At 57.7% G+C, this 18,298-nt stretch overlaps 3 protein-coding genes across 3 annotated transcripts in view; 2 read left to right on the forward strand and 1 right to left on the reverse strand.

The window, feature by feature from the left end:
• The window catches only part of LOC135404761 (uncharacterized), a 257,462-nt gene that overhangs the window by 70,556 nt on the left and 168,608 nt on the right, over positions 1 to 18,298 (forward strand). The gene's annotated exons all lie outside the window — the stretch shown is intronic.
• LOC135405778 (C-type lectin domain family 2 member B-like) lies at positions 9,510 to 12,982 on the reverse strand. Its single transcript, XM_064640370.1, has 6 exons — positions 12,885 to 12,982; positions 11,339 to 11,456; positions 10,902 to 11,009; positions 10,423 to 10,604; positions 10,051 to 10,151; positions 9,510 to 9,750 (listed from the first exon to the last, which is right to left on the reverse strand). The coding sequence occupies exons 2-6, from the start codon at positions 11,454 to 11,456 to the stop codon at positions 9,591 to 9,593; spliced, it is 669 nt and encodes a 222-aa protein (XP_064496440.1). The 5' UTR covers positions 12,885 to 12,982; the 3' UTR covers positions 9,510 to 9,590.
• LOC135405789 (killer cell lectin-like receptor subfamily B member 1C) lies at positions 15,521 to 17,392 on the forward strand. The gene is made up of 4 exons (XM_064640390.1): positions 15,521 to 15,653; positions 16,503 to 16,657; positions 16,882 to 16,997; positions 17,087 to 17,392. Exons 1-4 carry the CDS (start codon positions 15,569 to 15,571, stop codon positions 17,208 to 17,210), a joined length of 480 nt encoding a protein of 159 aa, XP_064496460.1. The 5' UTR covers positions 15,521 to 15,568; the 3' UTR covers positions 17,211 to 17,392.

The raw sequence follows: 18,298 nt of genomic DNA on the forward strand, positions 1-18,298 counted from the left end.
ACGAGGTGGGAGTTGCGTTTGAAGCCCTTCCCGCAGTCGCTGCAGCGGAAGGGCCTCTCCCCCGTGTGTATCTGTTCATGCATGAGGAGATGGGAGCTGGTTCTAAACCTCTTTCCACATTCCGGGCACTTGTAGGGCCGTTCCCCACTGTGGATCTTCTGGTGGTGGATCAGATCAGAGCTCTGGCTGAAGCTCTTCCCACATTCCAAGCACTTGTAGGGCCGTTCCCTGGAGTGCAGGCCCAGATGAGTGCGGAGGTTGAATCTCCGGTTGAAGCTCTTCCCACATTCCCCACAGGTGTAAGGTTGTTCTCCAGTGTGGATGAGCTGGTGGCGGATCAGGCAGGACTTCTGGCTGAAGCTGTTCCCACATTTCCCACACGTGTAGGGCTTTTCCCCACTGTGGATCACCTGGTGTCGGAGTAGGTGGGCGCTGTCACTGAAGCTCTTCCCACATTCCCTACACTTGTAGGGCCGTTCCCCACTGTGGATGTGCTGGTGCCTCAGGAGGTTGGTGCTCGTCCTGAAGCTCTTCCCACATTCTATGCACCTGAAGTGCTCCTCTCTGCTGGGAGGCTGCTCAGGGACCACCAGCTCGCAGCTCCGCCTCAAGCTCCGGCCGCCTTCCCGGCACACGCTGGCTCTTTCCTCCTCACAGCCCCCTGGGCTGGCTTTGGAGCCCCTCCTGCGGGGGCATCTCCGGCCCTTTTCCTCCCCGCTGCGTTCCTGCGCCGGGGAGCCCTTCAAAACGGCCTCTCCCACCAGGCTCTGCCGCCGGGATTTGTCCTCCGCGCTCTCCGGCCTCACCTCGGGGCCTGGGGCAGGAAGCAACAAGGACAGGCAGGGGATTTGCCTCTGGCCCACAGGGAAGCCCAAGGACATCCCCCCAACTCCGGCCCCGGCAGGACGGCCACAAAAGACAAAAGACCAACCCAAAGGGGCACTGACTTCCTCCTCACCTGCCTGGGGGGCCCGCAGCATCTTCCTCTTCCTTGCAGCCTCCTCCTCCATCCGCCCAAGCTTTGGGAAGCAGAAATCCTGAGGGGGGGGGGGGAAACAAGGGGTGAGCACATTGCCTTGGGTGTTTCTCCTGCCCAAGTCCAGCCCTAGAACTCACCAGGCATCCTGTGCCCATAAAAACCCCAAAACCACAAACATTCAGCCCAAAATCCCCTCCCAGGAGTTCCCCCTCTCTGCTCTCTGGGGTTAGGGGGGTCCCCCCTGTCTGGCCTGATGGCACTTCTGCCTGCATTGGGGTTCCCCCTTCTCCGGGCTGCCGGGGGTCCCGCGGCTCCGGGGGGTTCCCACTCTCCGGGGTCCCCTTTAGTGTTGCCAGGGGGGTCCCAGGGCTCACTTCTCCCCACTCTGCCTCCCGGGGCCGGCCGGCCCTCCTCTCTCGCCTCCCACCCTCGCAAACCTCTTGGCGCTCTCGGCTCCCACCCCGCCTCAAGGCCCCCCCTCCTCTCCACACTCCAAGGCCTTCCCCCTCTCCGGGACCCCCGCTTAAGGGGCCCGGCGCTCCCTCTCTGCTCCCCCCCCCTCCAGCATTCCGGGGGTCCCCCAGCTCCGGGATCGCCCCTCTCCGCTCTCCCCACTCCGCGGCTACCGGGGTTCCCCCCCGGCTCTCACGGGGGGTCCCCAAACCGCTCTCTCCCCCCCCGCCATTGCCGAGCGACCGCCAGGACCTTTTGGCTGCTCTTCTTTGGGATCCCGCTCGGCTCCTCCCTCGGCTGGGCCGCCGCTTTTGGCGGGTTTCCTCCTCCGGGATCCGCCCCCTGCAGCCCTTCCCCCCCTGGCCCAGCCCCCTTGGGCCCCCCTTGGGCCCCCCTTGGGCCCCCTTGCCCCCAAAGCCATGTCCTCCCGCGGCAGGAGCAGGGCTGGAGCTGGGGCAGGTCGGGATGGGGCAGCGCTGGGCTCTTGGCCGCTCCCGCCCGCACTCGGCCCCCGCCGCAGCCGCCACGGCCGGGACAGCGCGGGGGGGCCCGGCCTGGGCGCCCCCCCCTCCCCCCTGCCCAAATTGCCGTCCCGGGGGGCGCTGGGGGCGAGGGGGGGGCGCCGGTGGGCTCGAGGTGGGGAGCGCTGGGCGCTGCGGCTCTGCCGGCACACGGGGGAGTTGCCCCCGCAGCCGGGGGGGCTCCCGGCACCCCCAGTGCCCAGAAAGGTCTCCCCACATTTGGGGTTTGGGGGCTCTGGGTGGGCTCTGAGCGGGTTGGGGGGTTCTTGTGGGTCTGTGGGGCGGTGTCGGGGGGTCCCGGCCCCTTTTGTGGAGCACTGGGTGCCGTGTTGGGGTGCAGGTGCCCCCCCAGAGCCCCCCCAGAACGGGGTGACACGGGGGGAACTCCGGGTTGTCCCCATTCCTGATCCATCCTGGAGCAACCAGGCTGGGGGCAACTGGGATCATACTGGGAGTGACTAGAACCACACTGGAACTGACTGGGAGCATAATTGGTGTGACTGGGAGCATGCTGAGATCGACTGGGACAGACTGGAAGTAACTGGGAGAGACTGGGAGAGACTGGCAGTGACAGGGATCATACTGGGAGGGACTGGAACTGTAGTGGGGTGACTGGGAGCAACTGGGACCATGCAGGGGTAACTTAGATCCTCCTAGGATAGAGTGGTATTGTACTGGAATGGCTGGGATCATACTGGGAGTTACTGGAACCAGAGAAGTGGTTAATGGGAGCAACTGGAACCACGCTGGGGGAAACTGGGATCAGAGTGGGAGCAGCCGGGCCTGTGCTGGGCTCATACTGGGATCATCCTGAGACTGACAGGGATCATCCTGGGAGTGACTGCAACAATACTGGGAGTATGTGACAGGGACTGTAACCATACTGGGGATGACTGGGATCAAACTGGATTCGTACTGGAAGTTGTCTCCAAGTTCCTGGGATCATACTGGGTGTGACTGGACTCATAGTGGGATCATACTGGGAGCAACTGGGACCATGCAGGGGGCAAATGGCATCATCCAGGCAGTGACTGAAAGTGCCTGGGGCCAGACTGGACTCAGACTGGGAGTCCCTGAGAGGGAAAGGAACCGTCATGAGGGGGAATGGGAGCAACTGGGACCACCTTGGGGCAACTGGGATCCTATTGGGAGTGACTGGGAGTGACTGGGATCACTGTGGGAGTGACCAGGACCGTACAGGAACCATCCTGGAAGTGACTGTAAGTGACTGGGATCATACTGGGAGTGACTGGAACTACTCAGAGGGGAACTGGGATCCAGTGGGGCCGTGCTGGAAGGCAACTGGGGACACACTTGGAGAAACTGGGATCAACCTGGAAGAAACTGGGAGTGACTGGGAGTGACAGGGTGCATTCTGGAGGCAACTGGCATAGACTGGGAGTGACTGGGATCCTACTGATGGGAACTGGAAGCATCCTGGGGCAAGTGGAAGTAACTGGGTGTGACTGTGAGCATGCTGAGGGCAACTGGGCTATACTGGGAGAGTCTGCAACCATCCTGAGGGTGACTGGGACCACACTGGGAGTGACTTGGACCGTGTTGGGGGCAACTGTGAGCAATTGGGACCATGCTGGGATAACTGTGATTGTACTGAGATCATACAGGGATCATACTGGATCATAATGGGAGCAACTGAATCTCTGCTGGGAGCAACTGGGATCACACTGGGAGGAACTGGGAGCAACTGCGACCACACTGGGGATAACTGGGGTCATACTGGGACCACAGTGGGAGCAAGTTGGTCCATGCTGGGGGCAATGGGATCATCTTGGGAGCCACTGGGCCCACAGTGAGGGTGACTGGGGTCATACTGGGAGTGACTGGGAGCATTCTGAGGACAGCTGGAACCATGTTAGCACAACTGGGATATACTGGGAGCAAGTGGGATCATACTGGGAGTGACTGGGATCATACTGGGAGCAACTAGGACCATATTGGGGGTGACTGGGAGTGGCTGTGAGCGACTGGGATTATGCTGGAAGCTACTGGGAGAAACCAGGAGTGAGTGGGACCACACTGGCAGCAACTGGGATATACTGGGAGAGACCAGGAGTGACTGGGATCATACTGGGACTGACTGGGATCACAGTGGGAGTGACTGGGAGTGCCAGGGATCATACTGGGAGCAACTGGAACCACAGTCAGTGACTGGGAGGAACTGGGACCCTGCTGGGGGCAAATGGCTTTCTACTGGGAGTGCCAGGGCATGTCTGGGTTCATCCTGGGTGTGAGTGCCACCATCTGGGGTGTCACTGGGATCCTACTGGGATGGTCCTGGGAGGGACTGGGAGGGAGTGGAACTCTAGTGGGGTGACTGGGAGCAACTGGGACCATGCAGGGGGTAACTTGGATCCTACTTGGAGAGACTGGTATCGTACCGGGAGTGACTGGGATCATAGTGGGATGATACTGGGTATGACTAAAAGTGACTGAGATGATACTGGGGGTGACTGGGAGCATGTTGGAGGCAAGTGGGATCTACTGGCAGTGGCTGGGAGTGACAGGGATGATACTGGGAGTGACTGGAAGCACAGTAGGGGTGAATGGGAGCAACTGGAACCACGCTGGGGGCAACTGGGTTCATAATGGGATCATCCTGGGAGTGACTGCAATAATATTGGGAGTATGTGAGAGGTCCTGCAACCATACTGGGGATGACTGGGATCAAACTGGATTCATACTTCAAGTTCCTGGGATCATACTAGGAATGTCTGGACTCATAGTGGGATCATCCTGGGAGCAACTGGGACCATGCAGGGGCAAATGGCCTCGTCCAGGCAGTGACTGAATGTGCCTGGGGCCATACTGGACTCAGACTGGGAGTCCCTGAGAGGGAAAGGAACCATCGTGGGGGGGACTGGGAGCAACTGGGACCACCTTGGGGGCAACTGGGATCCTATTGGGAGTGACCAGGACCATACAGGAACCACCCTAGGAGTGACTGTCAGTGACCGGGATCATACTGGGAGTGACTGGAACTACAGAGAGGGGAACTGGGAGCCAGTGGGGCCATGCTCCAAGGAACCCCCAAACTCACTCAGAGCCCACCCAGGACCCCACCTAACCCTTTTTTGGGGGGAGACATTTATGGGCACTGGTGTTACTGGGAGCTCCCCCGGCTGCAGGTGAGGAGCTCTGGGGTGAGAGGGGGTGTTGGGAAGGGGGGGGTCAGTGAGTCAGAGGGGATAAAAGGGGTGGTGGGACCCCAAAGGGAGTGGGAGGGGAGTGGGACCCCCCAAAAGTGGAGGGGGAGCGAGACTGAGAATTGGGGGCTGATGGGAAAGGGGTGGGAGAGGTCAGAAAAGTGGGGGAAACGAGAAAGGTGGAACCCACCAAAGTGAGCATGAGGGGGTTGGGGATTGGGGGATGATGGGTAAGGGGTGGGAGAGGGGGAAAAAGTGGGGGTTGGGACCTCATAAGTGATCCTGGGCAGGCTGGGAATTGAGGGGAACCACGGAAAAACCCTTGTCAGAGAGAAAACTGAGTGACCCGAGTCCTGGATGCTTTTAGGAAAGAGGTCTGAACATTTTTTGAAGAATAGAGAGGGGTGACTTTTTTATTCTTGACCTTTCCAGTTCTCCATTTGGGGGCAGGATGTCCTCTGGGCCAATGTTTTGTTCCCTTTGCAGTGAGTGCAGCCTCAGAGGGCTGAGCCCTCTCTGGCTGGGCTTGGCCTCTCCTGCAGAGACTCAGGCCTGGCTGGGCTGCCCCAGGCAGACGCTGCAGGAAAAAGAGCTCAGGCCGCCTGGCTCTGGTGTCCCTGGGGCTCAGCCTGTGCCCCATTGCTGTGCAATGAGATGGGCAAGGCAAAGCAAGGATGGAGCCTCGGAGCCACCAGCACGCTGTCCCCAAAGGCTGGGCTGGCACAGAAGCCCAGAGTCCCTGAGGTTGGCAGAGACTTGTGAGATCAACCAGCGTCCAGCCTACGCCCCATCCCCAGCACGTCAAGCAGACCACGGCACTCAGTGCCATGGCCAGTCTTTGCTTAAACACCTCCAGGGACGGTGACTCCACCACCTCCCTGGGCAGCCCATTTCAATACCTAATCCCTGTTTCTCTCCAAAAAGTCCTGCTCCTGTCCCTGACAAACAGCCCCTGACAGGCAGGTCCTCGTGTCCTCTTGTCCTGTCGCCTGTTGCCTCGGAGAAGGGGCTGACCCCCACCTGGCTCCTGTCAGGAAGTTGTGGACAGGGAGAAGGTCAGCCCCGAGCCTCCTCATCTCCAGGTTGGAGAAGCCCAGCTCCCTCAGCTGCTCCTCACAGGCCATGCACTGCAGACCCTTGCCCAACTCCATTGCCCTGCTCTCCACCCACTCCAGCCCCTCAAGGTTCTCCCTGAATTGAGGGGCCCAGAGCTGGACACAGCACTCCAGGGGTGGCCTCACCAGTGCCCAGTCCAGCAGAAGCATCACTGCCCTGCTCCTGCTGCCACACTCTTTCTGATCCAGGCCAGCCTGCCCTTGGCCTTCTTGCCCACCTGGGCACCCGCTGGCTCAGGTTCAGCCTCTGTCCACCAGCACCCCCAGGGCCTCTCCCACAGGGACCCTTTGCAGCTCCTCTGCCCCCGACCTGGAGCTGCAGGGGGTTCTTGTGGCCAGAGGCCCCAAAGGCACCAAAGGCACTCTTGAACCTCATGCCCACGGGCTCGGCCCAGAGGTCCAGCCTGTCCAGGTCCCTCTGCACAGCCTTCCTGCCCTCCAGCACATCCACACTGCAAGCCAGCTTGGGGTCCTCTGCCAATTTGCTCATGGAAGACTCAATGCCCTCCTGCACATCCCCACGAAAAATAGGCAACAGGACTGGGCCTGTTACCCAACAAGTTCTAGTGCTTGGCAAAGGAGCCCACCCAGCAGTGGGGAGAAACTGCTGGCAGGAGATTGAATGGGGGCAATAGACAATGGATGATGGACAAGTTCTGGGCCATGGCCATTTGTTAGAAAAACAAAGTAAAAGCTTAAGGCCTGCCCTATTTCAGTGGTCAGAGACCTGGCAGAGAAATCTATTTTTGAGACCTGGACACCAAGAAGGCAGAATTTCTAAACCACAAAGACCCTTAGAGAAACCAGAGACGAAGACAAAACTAACACAGACAGTTACTGAGGCTCTCTTTATCCAGGGAAAAGACAAGAAAAGGACAAAAACTGTGGACTAAGTATCATGCAAAGTGAGAAATCGAGAGCCAAGAGAAGAGAGAAGAAGAATTCCTGCAGAGAACTGGTAAACCAAGGGACAAGAATTCTTTTGTCTGCTAAAATGTAAAAAGAGTTAAAAGTTTTGAGAACTGATGTACATGTATTAGAGAGCAATTGCTGTGTCCCTTCAGCGCTGAATGAAGTAGGGTCACCTCTGGAACCCAACCAACTGCTCAGAGATTTTATTCCCCGGCTTTCACTGACAGTTTCTGGGGACCCAGATGAGACAAAGCAGCGCCGACAGGGCAGAGCAGAGGAATCGTTGGCCCTGCAGCGTGTACCAAAGGAGTTTTGGGGAGATCTTCCAGTTCCCTGGTCTGGAGAGTTCACCACGCCTTCTTTTCTGGGAAAAAGAACAGGCCATGAATTTTGGGTCCTTGATTTTAAGGCCTTTTGCCTGCACATAAGGCACAGCAATGGGAAGGACGCAGCGTGAGGCTGAGAGGTTTCTGTCATGGTTTGTGGGCTTGGGTGAGATTGGGCCAGAATTACAGGACGCCTGTAAAATCTGGGCTTTGGGAAAGGTTGGGGAGGGTTGGGAAAGGTGTTCAAAGGGTGGTTTTGCCTGAGGTGTTAAACATGGGAGTGGGTCTGTCTTCCCAATTCCCAAGAGAAGAGATCCCAGAAAGCTCCCCTGCAGGTTGTGTTTTAAGGAACAGGAGAAGAGACCGAGGGTAAGGTGTTTCTTTCCTGGAGGGAAGGGCTGTCGTTCACTTGCAGGAGCCCTGTGCTGAAATTGCCAGTCTGACTGCCCAAACTGAACACAGCTGAAGATTCCTGCCAGACAAAAAGGGCCAGGACAGAAAGCTCTTGCTGCCCATGGAGTGCCCAGGGTGGCCCTCCAACTGCATCTGAAACCTGAAGGTTCCAGGCTTTCTTTCCTGGGGGAAAGGCCGTGACTTCACAAAGAGTCCCATGGCAGACAGGTGGGGCTGCACTGTGGGGGTGTGAGGTGTTGGTTCTTTGGTTTCCAGGGGCTATTCCAGAATGGAGAGGACAGGCTGTGACATCACAATGGGGCCCATGGCACATGGGTTGGGCTGCACTAGGGGCTGTGAGACATTGGTGTTTTGGTTTCCAGCAGCCATTCTGGAATGGAGGGGATAGGCCGTGACATCCCAAGAGGGCCCATGGCACATGGGTGGGGCTTCACTTTGGGGTTGTAGGGCGTTGGTTCTTTGGTTGCCAGGGCCCATTCTGGAATGGAGAGGACAGGCTGTGGCACCACAAAGGAGCCCTTGGCACACGGATGGGGTTGAACTGTCACATGGTGGGGGCTTGGTTCTTTGGTTTCCAGAGGCCATTCCAGAATGGGGGCCAAAGGTGGTTTTGCAGAATAAAAGGTTGAAAACGGAAATTCCGCCTCAGAATTCCCACCCGTGGCTCCTGCTCGGAGTTGGCACCTGCTCCTGAAAAAGTTTTGGGGGGGTTCCCCTCGTTATTTTAGGCGTTTGGTGCCCCAGCTGAGCGTTGTTCTGTCACCACCGCTCGCGGTGCTGAAAGGTTATTTTGCAGAATAAAAGGTCAAAAATGGAGATCTCACCCAAAACTGAGGTTGTTTTGGTCAACCAGGTCCTGCCTGGAGTCTGCACCCACTCCCCAGAGGATTTTGGGGGGGTTCTCCCCATTGTTTGGGGTATATTAAATTAGTCATCAATTCACCCCAAATGGTGGGTTTGGGATATAAAAATCAGTTATTAACACAATGATTAGCACACAGTTATTAGTTCACAATTAATAATTGGTGGTTTGGGGGCATCACAAATCATGGACAATACACCCAAACTGGTTGTTTTTTTGTGTATAACAAAGCAACGATTTTAAAAAGCAGCTTTCAAGCTTCAGTTTTATAAACACCCGCTCTTTATTAATGCGAAACGTTGCAAAACCGGCCCCAAAATCCGCCTTTTTCTACTTAAAACGGACACCCCCGACCCCGCTCTCGCAGTCCTCAACCAGGTCCGCACCCCGCCTTTCCCGCGCTGCCCGCGGGGGGGCGCAGTTCCCACCCAGGTCCGCCCTGAGGGCGGGGAAAGGGAGGGGGTGGAGCGTGGGGAGGAGTGGCCAATGGGAGTGAGGGGGCACGGTTTAATCGGCCAATCAGCACACACCGAGGGTGAGAAGAGCGGGAGTGATGCAGAAGTAACAGGAGGGTAAGAACGGACACTAAAAGGCTCTTTTCTCACCCCAAAACTGCCCTCAAACCGTGGTCAACGCGGAAAAAGCTTGAAATAAGGCTGAAAAAAAGCGAGAAAAGAGGCTGATTTACCTCCCACCGAAATGGAGGGCCAAGAGAAGCACCGGTCTGAGCTCCGCCTATTCTCCTGGTAAGTCCCTAACCAGCTCCTTATACCTGATTTTTTAGATTCACCCCGAATATTTCAGTTGCAGTGCTGGGGTGAACATCCCTCATCTGGCCAGAGATTTAGGTTGAAAGTCCTGGTTTGGGGTCTCTTAATTTCCCCTTCCAGAGTTCATAGTCGTCGGGGCGGCTGCAGATCCAGTTCTTTTCCGTGTGGCACAGGGATGAGCTGATCCATCCGTCATCGAGGTACCCACAGGGCCCCACACCCCTCACCTCAAACCTGCAATGCCAACGGGACCAGAGTGAGAAAGGGAAGAAAAGAAGAAAACTCCCCCCCCAAAAAAATTAAGAAGAGCTGGGATTTCCCCTCCGGCAGAGAAGGGCTTTGGCTGGGGGGGGTCTCTAATTCTCTGATCAGGGTTGGGGGGCAGCGACCTCGGCCCATCCCAACCCCCCATGGAAAGCCAGGAGCTGCCTGGACACGGGGCAGGAGAAGGTGCCCATCCCAGGATGGGGCATCCCAGACTCCAGGAAATCCCTGGGGCCCACCCGGGGCTCCAGCACGGACACAGGGACCCACCTGCCGTTCAAGGCCGTGCCATTGATCCACTCCCAGCTGTTATCCCTCATTCTCAGCCCGATCCAGTGGTTTGCTTCACCTTTATAGTGCAGAAGGAAGGCCTGGAAGGCAAAGAAACGTTGGCTTTGGCCAGTCTTGCCTTCCCCACCTCCTCTTTCCCTCCTGTGTCCACCCCCAGCCAGACCTGGGGCTTTTCCCAAGGGGTTGGCTCCCGGCTCCAGCACTGGCAGCACTTTGGGGCCAGCCTGGGGGGTTTGGGGCTGATTTATCCTCTTGGTTTCCCCATGTTTCCCACCCCGGAGCTGCTGCAGAGGCTCAAGCCCAGTCCTCACCAGTTCATCCCAGTCCTCACCAGTTCATCCCAGTCCTCACCAGTTCCTCCCTGGTGCTTATGGTGGCCAGGGAAGCTCCCAGGGCCTCACACCTTGCCCGGCCCGTGGTCCAGTTGCCCTCAGCCTCAGAAAAATGATAACATTTTCCTTGGAAACCAGGCCAGGTGTCTGGGCACACGTGGGAGAATTCCGGCTCAGGGAAAGGGGGTCTTGCACTGAGAACTGAAAGACAGAAAGCTGAGTCAGACACGTGGGCAGCCCTGAAAAGCAGCAAAATGGGGTTGATTCCTTGGTTTATTCCAGCAGCTGGAAGAGGGAAACTGGGGATTATTCTCTTGGGAAAGGCAATGGTGTGACTGAGTGAGGAGCAGGTGCCTGGAGCAAAGTGTAGGGAAAAAAGGGAGTCACCCACTTTGGGAGCCTCCCTTGATGCTGGGAAGGTCCTGGGATCCTCCCACCTCCCACAATGGAGGCGCCTGGCCCGGATCCTCCCCATGGGGGTGCCTGGGTGGGACTCACCAGTCACTGCTCCAGCCAGGTTCAAGGTGAGGATCCCCAGGAACACACTCTGAGTGAGAACACGCACCTTGGGGGATGTTCTCCAGTCTGACTCGGTTCTGTAGGACCCTGGGGCAGGAAAGAGCAGGGTGAGGATGGCCTGGCTCCTCTCCCCTCTGCTTTGCCCTCCTGTGCTGGACCCTCAGTCCATCCCCAGCCCCACCCAGGACAGGGACCCCTCTGGGGGCTCAGGAGTCCTTCAAAGCCACCAAGGTGTGTTTGAGGGCCTGGAGATGGATCTTCAGCCTCCAGAGGTGAATTCCCCAGAGTGGAATTCAGTGCAGCTGTGCCTGGGCTGCTCCACACCCACCCAAAGGTTCCATCCCCATCCCACTGGTGCTCCCCCTGGAGTGAGATGCTCTTCCCATCCCCAGAGTGTTTGGTTTTCCCAGCATTACCACATTCACACTGTTTCTCTGGATGGCTGTAGGTGTTCAGTGTTTCTTCCTGGCTTGAAGAATTTGGCTCTTGGGGCAGCCCTGACAGGGCAGGGTCTGTCCCGAGCTGAACAGACATCTGGGAGAGGAGGTGGCACAAAGGACAGATGGAGGGGAGAGGAAAAGAGAGGGGAGGGGGAAAGGTTAAAGAGGGAAAAAAAAAAGACAAATTAAGCAGAAAGGAAAGAAAAAGACAAGTTTAAAGGCACTTTAACTATTAAATAAGTAAATCATTGAGAGCTCACAGGTTTGCAGGGGACAGGAGCCAGGCTCGGGAGCTGCTGCCAAAAGGGGGGAAAAGGCACCGAGGGCTCAGAGCAGAGTCTGTGCTTTGGGGCCCTTTTGCAAAAACACACAGGGTGGAAAGTAGGTTGTAACAGCTCACAGCAGCTGTTCTGCTTGGGTTTTCTGTTTGTGGCTCCCCACAAGCTTCTTTTGCTCTGGTTCCCCCCCCTCCCCGTGCCCACTGTTGCAGGAGCACGACCTGGTTCCCTGCACCCCAAACCAACAGGGGCAGCAGCTTTTGGTCCTCTTGGGTCTTGTGTAAGTTATTACCAGCACCAAATGGACCAACAGAAGCTCAACAGGAACATGTCCTGATAAAACAGCAATATTTCATTGCAAGGTGAGCTCTGAAAGCTGCAAAGGGGCAGATTTGTTTGTGGGTAAATGGATGTGAAAAAAGCACAAAGCAGTTCCCTCAGAGGGGATTTGCAGGAGGAAACTCAAGGAGTGCTCAGATGCAGCATTTCCAGAGCCGTGAGAGGGTTAAATTGGCAGGAGAAAGGAACAAAAGCAGGATGAGCCAGAAGAGAGTGGTGCTTCCCCACCCTCAAGTTTTCCAAAGCTGAACAGGACAAAGCTCAGAAATGAAAGGAAGTCATATTTTGTGACTTGGCAGAAGTCCAAGTGCACAAGTTCAGACTCCTCATTTCAAGCCAAAATTTCAGTCCTACTTTAATCTCTGCGTCACAGTGTCAACAAAACAATTCAACAAATTCCCTTAAAAGGACCCCCGAAGGTTCACCTTGTAAGACCCCCCCTGGTGCAGCCCAAGCTCCTGCCCAGGTTCAATCCCTCCCAAGCCCACTGTGGTTTCCAGCTGGTCCTTTCTGTCATATCATCATTTACCTCTTTGCACCATGACTTTCTGATTTCTCTTCCCGAGAAGCAACTCTGTCAGCAACAAGGGACTGAAAAAGCCCCAACAAAACCACTGAAGAAGCAGTAAAAGAGACAAACCAGCCCAACCCCGCAGCAGACACTCAAACCAACCCCACAGCAGCAAAAGCCTCACTAAACCCAGCTGTAAAACTGTGACTTTTGGGGTTTATTCCCCCCTTCCCCTTCAATGTGCCACGTTTAATTAATCAGGTGGTCATTGCAGCCCCCCAGAGACAAGACCATGATGTGGGGGCTCAGCCCTGTCCCAGCCGTGGCTCACTGTGGGCAGGGAGCACCCACCACCCCGAGTTTGGCAGCCCAGGAGCTGCTCTGGAGTACTCACCCTCACAGGGCAGCTGTCAACGGGTGGCTGATTTCTCAGATCTGAGTCTATTGAGCCACAGACAGGAGGGGAGTCAACCACAGAGGCGTGGTTTTGATGTGTACAGCTCTTTGGCTGTTCTCCAGCAGATCCCGGTGTGATTCATCCAAGGAACAAAGTCCATTTTTGCACCTTGCTTGCTTAAAAATATTTAAGAGTTCCCAACCAAGGGATCTGTGATGGGCTGGTGTGCTGGTTTAGAGTTAACCAGCAGGGGAAATGAACTCAACTCGAAGGAGAGATTATAAGTCAGAATAACAATTTACTAAAATAATACAGTAAGTACAATCCTACAAACAAACAATTGGTTTTAACCCACAAAACCCAAATGTATAACCCAGTACCCTGGGGCATGAACAAAGTGCTGTTCCTTGGGCCCCGCTTGAGTCCAAAGTAAAGGGAGAGGGGAAGAACCTGCTGGTGGGAGAGCGGTTGCAGTCTGGTCAAAAGTGGTGATTGCAGTGAGATGCTGGGGAAAAAGCTGTTGCAGTCCAGTTGAGGGTGGTCTAAGTCTGGTTGAGAGCGATGAGCTGCAGTCTTTCTCTGGATCCCACAGAGTGGTTCAAAAATGTTCCAAAACTCCAAGATTATATATCCTCCAGTTCAGGCAGGAATGCTCAGTGCTTCCCTCAGGGCGGGGAGTTCCACAAAAGGTGTGAGGACAAGAGCATCCTCCTATCTCACAGGCCTCTTAACACCTAGTTTGTAGCCTGAGGAGTCAGGCTCTATGGGCAGAGGGTGCGAATAGTCTATTGACAACAATAGTCTAGTTTCTGGGAAATGGCATGGAAGGCTATAGAATACACAGTTTTGGGTTACACCCACCATGATGAACTGGTCTTCAGCTGTCCTAACTAGGACAGCTGGTCTTGTTTGGTGCCAGATGCTGCTCTGTCATCCCCCTCCTCAGCTGTGCAGGGGACAGAATTATTCCAAACTTTCATCTCGTGACAGCTGCACAGTCCGGAGCCAGAAGAAATGAGAAGCTTTTGGAGATTTACAACCACCATCGTGACATCTGAGAAACCCGGGGGGAGGTTTTTGGCTAAAGGGGTCCCACGTGGCTGCTGCAGGTACTGGCCTATAAGGCTGGGATGGAGGCTCTGCACTTTAAATACCATAAAAATACACCCAACCCGAATGCACCCAACCAACCACAAATATTGACATAATAATATTTATGACCTTGTTATACAGCCCTGTCCCAGCCGTGGCTCACTGTGGGCAGGGAGCACCCATCACCCCGAGTTTGGCAGCCCAGGGGCTGCTCTGGAGTACTCACCTCTCAGGGCAGCTCTCAGTGACTGTGAGATTTCGCGGTAGGGTCGGTTTAGTCATAAACTAGGAAAAAACTTCCGCAACTGACGCAATTTCAATTGTTTTTTGCTCTTCTCCAGCAGCTTCTCAGTGTGGTTTAAATGACATCAGGACACGTCGCTTCCCATTGGCTGACAGGGGCCCTTCGACACTTCCCATTGGTTGCCGGGGGTCTCTGACGCTTCCCATTGGCTGTTTTTCGATCCCCCCCGCCGTGGCTCTGCCGTGTGGATGTGAAATGGGACGTGTGTGACTCACTGGCCCTTTCGCCGCCACCGAGTTTTTTCTTTTGTCATCGTTTTACTGTTTATTGCCTTCCCCACCTGTCCCTCGTGCCCCGTCCAGCGCCGGCAGCCCCGTCCCTTCCCCTGCTCCCTCCGCCGCGATCCATCCCGGCTGTTGGAGCCTTGGAGCTCCCGGGGGTGACGGGGGGGCTGAGCCCCTTCCCAGTGCTCCCAGTGTGCCCAGTCACCCTCCAGCACCCCGGGGAGGGCTTCGGGGTGGAGGGGGGGGGGGAGGACAGCACAGAAGTGCTGCTGGGGGGTCCCACTTCACTTCTGTTTGGTTTGTTCTTCCCAAGCTGGGCAAAACCGACTTTTGGAGTTTTCTGCCAGAACTCTGTCCCCTCCTCCGCTCAGGCAAAGGGATTCGGGGCCGTTTTCCCCTTTTTGGGGCAAATAAAACCGATGGGTTAAGCCCCAGCAGGACGCAGCAGCCCTGCAGCCTGCGGAGCCCGTGCTGGCCTGTGCCTGGCAGAGAAAAAAAGGAGATCAGGGACTAATTCATCAGTGATTAATTAGCCTAATAAAATTGCTCCTCATTAGGGGGCAAGAGAAGTGGGGCTTCCTGCTGAGCCGATGTTACCCTACAAACACAGCTGGGAAAACCAGGCGTGAGCTCCGTGAAACTGCATCTATTTTTGGACAGAACTGGTGCTTTATTGAGCAATTCTCTCATTTTGTGCTCCTTTTGATGGTATTTTATTGATTCTTATCTCTTAGAGATCTCTATCAACACCTTGATCTCTTATTTTCACCATTTTAGCGGGGGTGTGAGGAGTGGTTTTTCTCTCCCAGCACCTCGTGCTGTGTCTCCTTGTCCTCCTTGTCCCTTCCCGTGGGTTTCCTTCCTCTGGACACAGACCCCCGACCCCCCACCCCTCGGGGCCGTCAGGACGAGTCCCCCCAGCAGTTGTGGGGCTTTGGTTTGGGTACAGGAAGCTCCGAACCCGCTGCCAGTTCACACCAGCCCGGGGGGGCAGCGGCGCTTTGGTTTCCTGTCCCTTCCTCCTGTGACCACTGCGGGTCCCCGGCGCTGAGCGGCGGGACATGGAGGACCAGGACGGCTACATGGCCTTAGAGCAGTGGAGGAAACGAGGGGCTGCGGGGAGCCCCCCGTCCTCCCCGGGGGCAGGTACTGGGGGGGGTCGTGTCCGCTGGGCCCCCCCAGATCGGGGGGGGAAGAGGGACTCGGGGGGGTGGGGTGATGTCACCCCTGGGGTCCCCAAGAGCTGCTCAGGGTGGGGAAACTGAGGCAGGGATTGAGGGAGGAGGGGCTGGGGGGTTTTTCTCCAGGCTGTGTTTGGCTGCTGTCCCACCCCCCGAGCTGGGACCCCCCAACAGAGGGAGCAGAGGGATTTTTTGGGGGCACCCACCTCCTCCTGCTCCTGGGCAGGGGGGGCTGCAGGGGTTTGGGGGGGGGTCTCACCAGGGTGCTTTGCCCCAGGACCCCCTGCCCCGGGCTCTGGGTGGGTGAGGGGGTGACGGGTGCTCTTTTCCACCCCCCAGCTGTAGGATCTGGCTTTCCAGAACCCCGGGGGGTCCCCCCCACAGCCCTCCCGCGCCGTCCCCGCTGCCTCCTCAGGGCCCTCACGGCTGCCCTGGCGCTGTCCCTGGTGCTGTGTGGTGAGTTTGGGGGGTGGGAAGGGGCACCCGGACCCCTCTGCCCCTTCCCACCCCCCCAGTGCCCCTGACCGGGCTGGGCATCCTCCTGTCCCAGTGTCCTGGTGGGTGGCAGAGAGGGCACAGCCCGAGGCGACCTGGAGGTGGGGGAACACCTCCCTGGGCCCCCCCTGTGCCAGCCTGGACGGCACCTTCAGGGAGCTGAGGAGGATCCTGTGCCCCCCGCGAGGTAACCCCCCACCCCCGGGGGTCCCATCGATGCCCCCTCCCCAAACTTAAGCCAGGTTGGAGCCTCCCCCTGTCCTCCCACGGTACCTCAGCACGCCGGGGTCTGTCTGTCTGTCCGTCTGTCTGTCCGCAGAGGCCGAGGGGTGCAGGCTCTGCCCCGTGGGCTGGATGCTGGGCAGGACCAAGTGCTACTGGGTCTCGGAGAGGATGAACTCGTGGCACGGGAGCCGGGAGGACTGCGGGGCCCGCGGGGCCGCGATGGCGATGCCGCGGGACAAGGACGAGCTGGTGAAGGGATCGAGGGGACAGAGGGGCTGGAGGCACCCCAGGGGAGGGCGAAGGGCTCCCCAGAAGCCTGGGATCACACCCCTCATTCCCAAATTCCCCGCGGTGCCCGTGGCAGACCGGGGGGGGACATGGGTCTGGCTCGGTCCCGGGGTGAGGACCGAGCCTGTTTCGGGGTGACCATCCCCGGCCCGGCAGCGCCACCACTGCCCCTTTCCCCGGGCCAGGATTCCCTCAATGAGACCCTGAGGAAACCCACGCGCCACTTCTGGATCGGGCTCTCGGTGCCCGCGCCCGGCGTGGGCTGGACGTGGGTGAACGGCTCCCGCCCGGACTGGAGCCGGTGAGGAGCGCTGGGGGGGTCGGGGTGGGCACCCCCCTGTCCCCCGAGGGACCCCCGGGGGTGACACGGGCTCCCTCCCGCACCCGCAGGTTCCCGCAGGACCCCGGGGAGGGTCCCGGAGCCTGCGGGGCGCTCAAGGGGGACAGGATCGACCCCCGCGCCTGCGACACGGGGCTGCAGTGGATCTGCCAGACGGAGTCCGCCAGGATCTGAGAGTCTCCATCGCACCCAAAACCCACCGTTAATGCGCGAAAAAATCCCGATTCCCGCGGGTTCGGCACCCACCGGCATCTCCCGGGGCACGGGCAGGACCGCGGCCGGGGAAAGTCGGGGGGCGGAGGAGAAATCGAACTACGAAAAGAATAAAAACTAAAAATAACTTGTAAAATTCACTTTGTGGGGGAGCTGGTTGGGAACAATCTCTCGATCCCCCCGGTGCCCGAGGGCGGAGCGGACCTGCCTGTCCGTCGGGGTAGCTCTTTTAGGGACGCGGGGCAGGGGACGCTCCCCGGGGCCGCTCGTCCCCCCTCGCAGTGTCCCTCGGTGCCGCCGCGAGTGTCCGTCGGTGCCGCTGTTTCGGTCGCGGGTCTTTTATTGCCTTCTCTCTCTTTTTTTTCCGTTCACACCCCCCCTCTCCCCGCTCCGGGGCGGCCCTTTCGCCGCCGCCGCCCCTCGCCCGCCCCTCGTCGCAGCTCTTCAGTGACAGGGGGTGGGTCCCACGAGCCAAGGCAGGGTCCGTCTGTCCCTCCGGGCAGCTCCTCCAGCACCGCTGCGGCTCTGCTGTCGCGTTTAATTCTATTTTCTATATTTTATTCGCAGCTCCCACCCCGCTCCGCGCAGCCTTTCTGGCCACCCCCGACACCGCCCGTTCAGTGACACCGCCGGGGGACCCCTCGGTGCAGCCTTTTATTCTATTTTACTCTATTTCCTGTCTTTTCTTCTGTTCCCACGCTCGCTGCGGCTCTTTCAGACCCGGGCGGTGGGAACCCCTCGCAGCGATTTTAACGCTCCTGCGGAGCCAAGAAATGCCGGGAAACAGTTTCCATGGACCGGAGCCAACGCGCTGCTGCTTTTCCTGCCGGTCCCCGGCACATTTTACAAGCAGTGACACAAATGGGCTGTGCCAGCGCTCGGTGCCCCTGGGCTCCAAACTGCCGGGGCAGGAGCCGCTGGGCACAATCCTGAGATACCTTTCCCCACTCCCCTCATCACGACTGTTGAGCTTTTCTTCACGGAAACAATTTCCCGTGGTAATGAAAGGCTGTATAACAAGGTCATAAGTATTATTATGTCAATATTTG

The sequence above is a fragment of the Pseudopipra pipra genome, chromosome W (assembly GCF_036250125.1).
Source record: "Pseudopipra pipra isolate bDixPip1 chromosome W, bDixPip1.hap1, whole genome shotgun sequence".
Taxonomy (NCBI): Eukaryota; Metazoa; Chordata; class Aves; order Passeriformes; family Pipridae; genus Pseudopipra; species Pseudopipra pipra.